This window comes from Chlamydotis macqueenii, chromosome 27 (assembly GCF_036417535.1).
Source record: "Chlamydotis macqueenii isolate bChlMac1 chromosome 27, bChlMac1.mat, whole genome shotgun sequence".
Classification (NCBI taxonomy): domain Eukaryota; kingdom Metazoa; phylum Chordata; class Aves; order Otidiformes; family Otididae; genus Chlamydotis; species Chlamydotis macqueenii.
In genome coordinates this window covers 6,075,195-6,086,925 of record NC_141582.1, presented here as the reverse complement: position 1 = coordinate 6,086,925, position 11,731 = coordinate 6,075,195, and the positions used below count along the sequence as shown (strand labels likewise).

The window sequence follows — 11,731 nt, the reverse complement described above, 5'->3', positions numbered from 1 at the left end:
TGCTCCAGGTTTTTAAAGGTATTTTAACTCAGGTGTTTCCTGTATGGGAAATAAAGATGTTTCTGCACGGTGCTGTGTGACTGCTGTAAGCAAACCGCTTTTATGTTCGTGCCGAAAGCCACTGTGGTATGCGTTTAGTATGCTTGGTGCACAAATGAGATGCTTAAAACCAGAGACTCCAGTCAGCTTGAGTTTTTGGCACAAGGTGGCGTTCTCTGAGCTTTTTTTGCTAAGGAAAAATAAAACTTGCCATCTTTGCTAATAACAATGATAATTAAGAGAGAGAAAAAAACCCTCAAACCCTCCCAGTATTTTCTGAAGTCTGTGACAAAGCAAGATTTGTTAGGAGGCTGCTCCTTCTCTTGCAAAACAATGGTGCTGCTTTCAGAGGGCTGCGAGTGAGACTGAGGGTCAAGTCCCTTTAAAAAAAAAAGTGAAATACAGTATTGTGCATCTTGAAATCTGAAACCAAGAAACAGAAGTGCAAGGGAAACAAGGGGGAAAGTCTTGCAATTCCTGAGGAGATCTGTTGCAAGTGGAGTTTTAAGGAATAAAATATACATATATACATTTAAAGGTCATTGAATGGCTTTTGTGGAGAAACGTGTGAAATAAAGGAGCCTTGGAAGAAGATATTTCTTTTTTTTCCTCCTCTCTGGATATAATGGCTATTGCAAAGCAGAGCATTTTGAGATTTGGCTTCAAATGTCTCTTCCTAGCAACTTTTATGGTAGCCTGTGATGGACAAGGTGGGAAGAGAGAGAATGGTGGTCCTGCCTGTTACGGAGGATTTGATTTGTATTTCATTCTAGACAAGTAAGTCAGTTCTACTCTGTTCTTTTTCAAAGAGATCTTTTTCTAGGCATGAACTAGAATGGCATCTACTGATACCACGGGGGTTTTCTTTGGATTTTGGTTTTGTAGAAATCACTGTGTCCCCAGGGGACCTGTGAAACTCCTTACTACTTTGTTTTTGTATTTGTTGTGATAATTTCTTTGGTAGGTTTAGTATAGAATCCGGTTATGCTCTGTAAATGAAATTGTTATCAATTTTGCTGTGGTTGATACAGAAGCTTTATTCTGTACTTGACGCTGTAGTTTCTTAAGAGAGTGGCTGGGAGAAGGGCAGCACCCTGGTCACTTCTCATTTCCCTATGAACTGTGAAGGTTGTGGTACCTGTGAAAGCAGGGGTTGGAGAGTTGTTATTGCAGGCATCAGTTCTGTAGCTGGAAATGTGAAGGAAACGCTCGCCTGCCTGGAGGTCTGTTACTGTACAGTTCGCTCCTTAGCTCTGAACATTCTAGAGCAGCAACTTGCAGGTAAAGACCTGGCTTGGGGAGGTGGCTGCTCACTTTGAAAGGGTCTGATTTGGGCTGTTGTGCTGGAAAACAGCTAGAGTGCCTTATTTAAAGAGAACTTTATTTTCTGTATGCTGAGTCACATTTTCTTTGTTTCCTGTTAATCCAATGCATATTTTGTCTGCCTAACTGTTTATATTGAAAACCACTTCCAACCTTACTCTTTTTTCATCGCCAGTTGTGATAGTGTCATCTTCTTGGCACTGGTAAGTTTGCCTCTTTACAGACCTTCACGTTGTAGATGGAGCAATGTGAAACAGATACATGCTGAGCTCTGGAAAGCTTCATAATGAAGCAATACAACAATTCACAAAGAAGTATTAAAAAGTACTAGCTAAAACGATTCTCTTAAATGAGAAAATTAAGAATAGTTACTTTGAACCAAAGGTTTGGAAATACTGGAGAAGACGCATGCCAGAGCCATGGTACTGACATTATTAACCATAAATTTCAGAGACAGGAAAGTATTTGCAACTTGCCAAAAGCACTCGCAGATGGAGCTTTCTGACTGATCCTCTTGAGTGTTTTGCAGTAGCTCCCACATTCCATTAGTATAAATGAATTGGAATTACATAACGCTTTATTACAAAATACTGGGTAGAATGTAAGACTGTCTATTTTAGTAGGACAGTTGTCCTAATGCTCCAGGGGAAAGATTTTTCTTTTTTTTTAACTTTATTCAGTGGAAAGATGTACCTGTCTAATGCATTTTGTTGCTTTGACTGTTCAGTTATTGGCTGGAATGCTTTTAATGCAGCATATGAAAAAAAAAAACAACAACAAATCAAAACCAGAGTATGATTTGTACTGCAGACAGCTTTTGCAAACTGCATTCCCCTGAAAGTTGAGGCAGGATTGGAGGTTTTCTCAAATCTGATGCATGTGCTCTGTTACACCTCTGAGCTAATGTAATTTTAACGATCCCTTATTTCAAGTTCTGTGCTGTCCTCTTACTCAAAGGCACGACTTTCTAGGCTTGCTCAAGGGATTATGAATTTGGGTGAAAATATGAGGCTTGGCACAAACTTTAAAGCAGGCAGGCTTGCCTCAGTGTATGCATCAAGGTATCCAACAAGAAGTCCTACTTTGACAGTTGCAGGATTCCTACTTCTGGGATTTTTCTGGTGCAGAAATGAACAGGGTCTGATGTAAAAAATTCCTTGGTCTCCAGTGGAATTTGAGTAGAATTATGGTGTTTAAGCTATTAGTGTGTATAATACGCTGTGGACCTGATTGTTTAGCCTTTGAGGAGGTTGATGAGAGACTTACTATGGTGGAGTAGGTTATCTCATATCCTTTAGCTTTAAAACTTTATTTCATTCCTCGGAGGCTAGGCTGAAGTTCTAAAAAACTTGAATCTTATTTAGCCTGGGTTTTCTACCTTCCAATTGTCTAGAGAATGTTTTAAGAAATGCTACTTGAGTCCTGAATGCAGAGAGAGGTGATGCCTATAGAGGCCTTCAGGCAAACTTTGAAATTATAATAGCAGATTTCGGGCTCACTGTTGTTTCAAACAGCTCTAAAAATGATTAGAAATGTTTAAAAGCAATGAAAGACACTGAAGCAGAAGAGATTTAGATTCTGAAACATGAAATGTTAATTTGAGTGTTGGAAGAAAGCCATTAAAATATCTAGCAACCTACCTTCTGGGATCAAAGGAGTAATACAAAAACAATAAACACAGCCCTGGAAGTCACCAGTTCTAGAACCCTCTACTGACCCTGTTGCCTCAGAGCCTGTTGGATTCAGTGACTCCGTAAGTCCATTTAGCACCCTGTATGTGTGCGGCTATGCGCAGTCCTTGTCACAGCGCTGGCTCTTGAAGGATACCCCTGGCCTCAAGAAGCCCCTCCAAAGTGAACATGTAGTAATCCACTGGGGAAGGGGCATGTGTTAGAGGCTGTTATCATGAAGTGATGCTGTAGCTCCTTGAAACATTCTCCTTAGGAGACTCCTGCAAACTTGCTGTGTGAACTGTGAAGGGAAATCAGGTTTCCTGTGGCTGTCTGCAGACAGCTGGAGACATGACTCCATGCATATGGCATGCTCAGAGGACTTGAGGCAAATCTCCCATTTCTCATGGTCATGAAGAAGAAAATCCAGTATTCAGCCATTCAGAAATAATCCTGTTATGCTACGCAGCCTTGGTGTGCATATAACAGAACAAAAGCTTGAAGGATACCAGGTATGCTTGCTAGGTTCCAACAGCATCCTTAATCTCTGTGCGTGCACTTGCATGTCTTTCATCCCTCCCAAGAGTTCTCACCCAACTTAGTAGCGATAGAGAAGACGTCTCATGCTGTGACCGTTGGACCTTAGGCTAGCAGAGTTGAGTTCCAAAAGTGATACAAAGGCACTCCCAAAGACTGCGATTTGAATTGGGCAAACTCCTTGCCAAGTAAAACTGAAGTTGTCACGCTGTTGTTGGTGCAGAGCTCCAACTTTGGAGGAAATGAAAATTTGCCAGCTCTCTTGAGAATCATTGCTTGACACGCCACCAACTTAAAAAGACAAAAATAGCATTACACATGCAAACACCAAACTTGAAGTTCTGAGCTGCCTGATGGCAAGTTCACTGAAGGAATTGTATTCATGTGAATTAAGACTGGATTAATCCATTTCTCTTGTGCTTTGATTGCAAAAAAAAAATCCAAAAAAGGTGGAGAGGGCTTCAACTGAAGCTGTATTTATGCAATCCTAAATAGCATATTACATATGCTATGGTTGTATGCTGTTTGCTCTTTAGGTTATACACAGGATCTAGTCGTGCAGGGTGCTGAGCACCTCTAAGTGGAGCTCATGCCAAGATCAGTCCAGTGTTGTGGAAGGTCAGGCCTGCTTCTCTTGGGAGAGTTGTTGAGAAAGCTGGTCCTAGATGGCACATCCTTTTGTGTTACTGTGGTGCTGTGGGGTTCCATGGATTGAGGCTCCTGTTGACTGAATGGTAGCAAAACACCCGGCAGAAGATGGTGGCAAAGAATTTACAGGCTGGATGCGGGATAAAATACAGAGCCTTCACTAAGAAGGAAGCAGTGAGATGTTGATGAACATAAAGCAAATGTGTTTTTGCTGGTGATGTCCAGGTATTCTAGAAACTCCGTGTGACTAATTGACGAAGACTATGACCCGCCCTCTAGCTGACATGATATCTCGTGCTGCAGTATGTAAACACCCCCATGAGCACAGCCGGAACACTAGGTAGAGGCAGCTCCCAGATTAATTTATTTGCAGGTAGGGAGGAAAGAGTAACAATGACTAAGTCCTCTCAGTAATCTTTTGTGGTATCCTCTGTATGTCAAAGGTGTTATTTCCTATGCTCTTGCCTGTTGTGTGCAAATAGTAGGCATTTTATACCCATGTGCGGAAAACATGCAAGGAACTGTACATGTGTGAAAGAAAACTTGGCTCTAAAAGAGCTTTGGCAAAATGAAGCAAGGAATCCAAGCTGTTTCCTGTGATCCCTTCATTATTCAGCCAGACAGCTGATCTATTTTTAACCAGTTGTATTGAAGTGAAACTCCTGCTCTAGTTGTTTCTTTGAATCTAGCTTTAGTTGCTGTAGTTACTTTGTCTTACGTGGGACTAAGTCCAGTTTTGCACTCAGAGCGTAGAAGAACAGAGGCCACGGTGGGATGGAAAGCAGACTGACACACTGCATCAGCAAGCAGAGAGACTGAGCTGTGTGAACTGCTTCCAGTAGTGGTGACTCTTCCCCTGGGAAATGAGAACCCTCCAACAGAGCTAACCACAGGACTCTTAGAGAGCTGGATAGCTTTTTAGGTGCTGTAATCTGAAGAAATATGAGCCTTTAGTAGGTAATGGTGAAATTGAGTGTCTGTGGAAATAGATTAAAAGTCCTCTCTGATCTCCAGTGATGTTGTGATTCCTTGACTGTTTCTCTGGAATTGCAGGCCTGAATCCAGAGCAATGTCTGTATTTTGCTTGGATGGCAGGGGGTTGCAAGTACATGGAGGCACGCTTTTTGTTTGTTTTAACATGAGGGTTGAGGGTTGCTAGCAAGGTAGTGTGGAGGAATTTGTGCATTTTTGTCTGTCTTTGCTTGCAGCCTGAAGAAATGTAATTCACTCTTAAGCTTGCTGTAGGCATGCTATTGCAATGTTAGTATGTGAAACCCTTGCCCATCAAGACCTGTGTCCATGGTTTGTAGCCAGAGGTGAATCTAAGGTTAACTATTCCTTGGGAAAAGGGGTGGGAGCTGCCTTACATCCAGGATTAAGCGTGTGCCTGCAGCACTCTGCCCTTTATCTACTGCCTGATGTAACTATGGTCCATGGTTACTTGCTTATTAGTTGGTTTTTTATGTATCTCCTGCCAGTTGGGAAGAGAAGAATGTTCTTGGACTGTCTTTGGGCTTAGAAGCTTATCCTGCTCTGAACTGGATCTCTGTACACCCTCTAACCTCAAATGTTTGACGATCTCTCTGGTGAGCTGTCTCATGTGAAGTATGACACAAGATAGTAGTGTTTCCTCAAAGAATTCTGTTGCCTCTCAAACATTTTTGTGTTATGTAGTGTTTTGAAAATTGCTCCTGAAGTACTTGGAAAAACACAAATAAGCCAAGATGTGTCCTTTGTCATTTTTAGAGAGCTGTGTGAGGGATTTCAGACTCTCACAAAGGGAAAACAATACACTAGTAACTGCTTATGCTAGGAACTGTAACTGCTTATGCTAGTAACTGCTTATGCAAGGCTATAATAGAGCAATAAATACTGTTGTGCTTTTAAATATCGTCTGTTGAATGAACTTTGTGCTTAAGAATCCTACGAACAGGTTACAAGAGCTCAGTAAAAAAATGCTGCAAAACTTCTTGGGTCAATGCCACCTCTAACAGCTGTGAGACTTCTTGAAGTTAGGGCAAAACTGTGGGAATTTGAGGAGAATTTGGGTCAACATCAGTCTCTGAATCAGGTATCTTTATGTATTTCTGTCAGCTGCAGTGCGCATAACTGGTGTAAAGTCTTTCTATAAGTGTTTCTGGGCTTGATTCTGTTTTTTTTCTAGTTTGTGAATTAAACAAAGCCATGGGTGTTCTGAGAAGGTGAGGTGACAGAAATGGAAATCAGGAGTCTAAAAAGTACAAGGAAGTTAAACTGTGAGGAGGTTTGAGTGGCTGCAGCTTTGGGTTACGACGCATCCAGTCACAGTGAGTAGGAGAAAAGCACCTGCTGGAGGGCAGGGTTTGGCCAGAGTGGCTCTGTGTCTGGAACCACTGAGCCATATGGAGTGTCTCTCTCACCCTTGGATTTAGTTTAGATGTACAAATTGCCAGCTCAGCTGACCACAGAATGTATCATTCTCTTGTTAAAGGCATAATGGTTTACTTAGTCTTAATTTCCATTTAGTGGGCTTTTCTCCAGCAAGAGAATTTGGCATCCTCACGATGAGCCTTTTCTTAAATTGCAAGTTTATAGCATCAACCGTTCAGCTGCAAAGTGCTGGCTCACTGATCATCTTGTTTCTCTTTGGGAATATGAAGAGATAACGATTTTAATTTTGGCTTTTATTGTCTTGCAGTTAGGCTTTAGAAATACTTGTTCTATTCAGAGTTCTTGGCCTGCCTTACGAGAGGCTTTACAAGTGACAAGTGTCTGTTACTGCGGGGCTTCCAAATAACACAGCCGAAAGCTGTGGAGGTGAATGCTGTGAGCTAATGCTGGTTTTGTAAATCTTCTACTGACTGCAGAAAGGTTAGTTGTATTTTTTTTGTCCATTTTGTGCAAAGTGAAGACTCTAAGAAATCTGAAGTGTGTTTCAGAAGATGCTAGAGCAGTACTTTTTTCTAAATGCAGACCAGTACACTTATAGCAACTGACACCTGGGCTCAACTAGATGGAGAAATTAACTGCAAGTAGACTGCAAGCTGTCTAGCTACAGATGGAAAACTTGCTGTGCTAGAAGGAACAATGAATGGTCAGAAAAAGCGTGAGCCTTCATTTTAGGACCCTTTTATAGCTTACTATGGTAGAGATGAAGAATAAATGGATTGTAGACTATTCTAGTTGCCCCACTTCAGTGCCTTTGGAACTGAAAGGAGAAACTATACTCCTTTTGTGGGATAGAGTGGGTTTGGTTTAATGGTTGTAGCAATGGTAAGAAGTTTCCTTAAAGTAGACATGTATCGTTCCGCTGCCCTTGAACTTCAGGTTGTTCCTCTTGTGTATTAATAGATGTGTGGGGAGGTTTCACGGAAAAAGAGCTGTAACTTCAGATGCTTGGAGTTTTGTTCCAGAGGGCGTAAAGATGGGACTGTTGGTGGGAGAACAGAGCAAGGATGACGAAGGGGAGGAGGCGCAGCAGAAGCTCAAGCCATACTTGTGTGAAGAACTAAAAAACACTTACCTGAAAAAAAAAAACAAAACCTAAAAAGCTTATCTGAAAAAACTGCTCAAACAATTTAAGACCAGCAGAACAACAGTTGCAAAGGCAAGCACTTAAACAGGATGTGCTATTTACTGGCACATCACTGAATTGAGCTATTGGTTTTAAAACTGTATTCTGGCAACTGCTGTTTTTAAAAAATGCATGACTTCTCAGAGCCATGGAAAATGACAGGCGCTTTAGATGATGACCTACATACCTTATGTGCTCTGTGGCTGGATCTCATTCCCAGCTGCCTTGCTGCAATAGTAATTTTAAGTGATGATCAGCTTTTGTGCAGAGGGTTATTATGAAGGGGAAGAAATAACAGTATTTTTAAAGGCTGATGCAGCTTCTAGGGCAGTGCCCTGTTGTAAGTGGGGGCTAGCTAGAGCTTCTGTGTTGGCCGGGGCTGAGAGCTAAGTTTTCCCTTAGCATGAAGCGTAGTACAGTCATCTGATCTGATGCCTCAGAGAAGGTTGATTAGGGGATACCTGTGAAAGGGTCCTGACTTCACATGTCTGCTCAGAAAAAATGTGAAACTGGAATGAGGTGTGCTTTTGTTGTGAGGTGGGTGTATGGTCTAAAGCAACATATGTTTCATGGAAGGAGGTAGGAATTGTTTTGTGGTTAACAAAGCCTTGGCTTCATGTGTCTTCTGGAGACTGATATTGCTGTAAAGTCAAGTGTTTCTTTTATGCCTCACCATGTAAAGACAATAAATACTTATTTTCCAGGCCAGTTCTTGGATTTAGCACTGATGGGCCTGGAGTGCCTGTCATATTCAAGGTCTCAGAGTTATTCCATACCTCTGAGAGGAATCTGCACCTCTTGGGGTTGAGCTTTGTGTGCCTCTGTTCTATCAGTCTGTGGTTTGGATGCAGTGGGGGTTAAATTTCTCATTTGAGAGCGAGTCCTGATGTACCTCGCCCTTCATCTATTGTAAGATACGAATTTATCCACTGTCTGTGTGGCTTTAGTTTATCCAGACCCTTGCTATTGGTGTTCCTTTGGTCCTCTCTGATACATATTTGCATGGAGAAGAAGTACTGATTTCAAGTCCTGGTCTGATGAAAGGAAAGAGAGCCAAGAAGTAATCTAGCACTACTGGCATTTGCTTGTGATCGGGTCTCCTCTGAAATCTGTCCTTTACAATCACAGACAAAATGAGGGTGTCAGGTTAGCTTTAAAGATGTGCATTTGGTATCAGGTCCTTCATGCCACAACAGCCAGAGCATTCGTTGTTTTTCCAGATGGACCATATGCTCTTGTACCTGTGCAAGCGTCCTCACTGCATGTCGTCTAAGGTTGCCTTTGGACATGTTGGGGTCATATAGAGAAAGAATGGCTTAAGGTATCACGGAGCAAGTGAGTAAGGCCAAGGTTTTCGCTGAATGGCTGTAAATGAAAACCAGGTGTGGGGAGAACAGGGAAGGAAATTTGTCTGACCTGCACAATGTGGTTTACGTGCTTGCTGTGCTTCTAGGAAGTGAAGTAATGCTGTCTGCAGCCAGGCTGAGGTTGGCTGTACCTGGTGTGCGGTATTTGAGTGAATCTATTCATGGCTATGCATTTGCGTTCTCACATCTAAGGCAGAACAGAGTCAGGTCAGATGCCTTTTTCTGTGAAGTGAAAAAAAATCTCAAATCTTCATCTTTTCTTCCTCAGGCTGCAGATAGTGAAGTTTCTATTATATCTGGAATGGTTATTTCCACTAGAAATAATTTTAATTGTAGTCAATGAATTAAATAAGTGATGACACATTTATTTTCCAGTTCTAGGAAGGAATTTTTTCCAATATTAATATTCCAGTGTTCATAGAAGTGTTTATGCCAGAAGGGGCATTTACTTCTGAAAGATCATGATTTAACCTAATTGTTTTCCTGGTTCTTGAAACATAAACTAGTCCAATCTCGTTCTAGTCCACGGTTTATTCTCCTGAGGAGGGAAATTAGTTTGTTTTACTTTTAACTGAGGTGTGAAAGAATTAGCCGGAACAGTTGAGATGCAGGCCTAAGGTGTTTTACTTTTTGTAGTCTCTAGTACAGTGGAAACACTGAGAAGTTTAGTAATCTGTTCCTCCAACTGCGTTTTATTCTCAAAATACACTTGAGCTACCAGCTCTGGGTGGCATGGCAAGTGAGTTGGTGGAATCAATCTAAAATACTGTGCAGAGAGACAGGTCTTCACTCACACGGGGTCGGTTTGTTTAAGGCTGTGCTGAAGGTCTAGCGTAACTGCCATATGTTACTGCCAAGTGTAGCCACAAACACTTGCACAGAGTGTAAATGATTCTTGCTTTTCAAAGTTAAGTGGAAAATGTCATTTACAGTTTAATATCTCTTTAAAGGAAGAAGATGGACAGTGAGTTTTAAAGTAAAAACAAATGACTAGCTGAGAAGTGCGTAACAAAATATTAGGCTGGGAAAGCTACAATAGCAGCAATTAAACTAATATCTCCTGTATAATTGTTTCCCTAGATCAGGAAGCGTCCTGCACCATTGGAATGAAATATACCATTTTGTGGAACATTTGGCCCGCAAGTTCATAAGGTAAGAAGTGCTGCTTTGCAGATAACGGAATGAGGAGGTGTGTGTGTTTTGGTGGCTGGGAGACGTGCTCTCCGTCGCAGTCAAGTAGCACATGCTACTTTCCGCCATGGGACCTGGCAGAGAGAGAGTTCTTAATGCTTGTCTCACATCATCCTGTTGACTGCTTTTCCCCAAATTTCTGTCATGCAGGAAATAGGAGTAGATAAGCTGATTGTTCCCTTTTTTCCTGCCTGACTTCCATGGATCAAATCGTGTTTTTGTGGGGAAGGAGTCCTCTTGTTTCTGAGATGGCTGGCTAATGCCTGAGGTACAGAAGTTTAGGTCTGCAGGGAGAGGCCTGAGGCTGTAGCTTTCAGGCACTGAATGACTTGAGACTGGATGAAAAATCCCTTGGGCCAGTGGGTGGGATGTGTTATGATCAACATAATCAGCTTTCCTTCATCTCCATGGTGATACCAGGATGCACCATAAGCCTTTCTTGTTTTAGCAATCCCAAGGTCATGATGTAAGTGCTATTTACAGCTTTTTAGAAGGATTCCTCATGGTTTGCCTTACCTAGGAAGGCTGAGCGCAAAACACATTTTGCTGCTTAGTCCTGTCTTTCATCTTCTTGAGTTATAATCTAGATAGCAATCAGAGTGTCTTGTGTCTTTGGTGTTACGCATACAGTAAGCTCTGGTCTGGACCACCAAAATAATTTACTTTCTTTCTCTCCTTCTCCAGCCCTCAGCTGAGGATGTCCTTCATTGTTTTTTCGACTAGAGGGACTATTCTAATGAGGTTAACAGAAGACAGGTAAGAAGAGGTTTAAAGGTGCACAGCAGCTTTTGTGTCCTTGTAGCCTCCTTCACCCTCCTTGCTCAATGATTTCCAGTCCACTCTGAGCAGTGTTGTGACACCTTTATGCTTCCGAATTTAATTGTTTGAATTGCCTGCTCATTTTCGTGTATGACACTCGTTCTGTTAGAATGCAGTAAGGCCTCTTAAGGCAGAGGTTAGCTTCTTAATTTAAATTCTACGTGTCTTTTTGTCAGCAATTAGGGTTTTAACTCAAACTGCTTTCATCAAGGGAGTCTGTCTTCCACAGATTTTCAGGCTTTTGTCAGAGAAAGAGCCTTATTGTTTTTGAAACATCCTTAGAGAGTTTCTTCTGCAAACAAATAGCTGGAACTCCCTTCCCATAAAAACAAACTTGAAAAGCTGTAGGTGATACCCATATTCTTGAGGTAGAGGTGGACATGATTTCTTTAGATGTTTGAAGGTCTGTTATAGGTAAACAGTGTTTAGGATGGATTGGAAGAGTGTATATTTTTTGGCAATGACGATTTGGTTGCTGTGTTTCTGAAGCGTGTTCATGCCATCCCCTTGCAGATCTCCAAGTTAATCCCAGTAAAATCTATGGGATGGGTTAGTTTTTTCTTTTACTCTGACTTCAAGGGGAG

General features: G+C 41.7%; 1 protein-coding gene across 1 annotated transcript in view; it reads left to right on the top strand.

The window, feature by feature from the left end:
* Positions 1–371: 371 nt before the first annotated feature.
* The window catches only part of ANTXR1 (ANTXR cell adhesion molecule 1), a 109,413-nt gene continuing 98,053 nt past the window's right edge, over positions 372–11,731 (top strand). Inside the window, exons 1-3 of the mRNA XM_086767899.1 lie at positions 372–816; positions 10,218–10,289; positions 11,013–11,084. Coding sequence (XP_086624025.1) covers positions 665–816; positions 10,218–10,289; positions 11,013–11,084 — 296 coding nt within the window. The 5' untranslated portion in view covers positions 372–664. The remainder of the gene's footprint in view (positions 817–10,217; positions 10,290–11,012; positions 11,085–11,731) is intronic.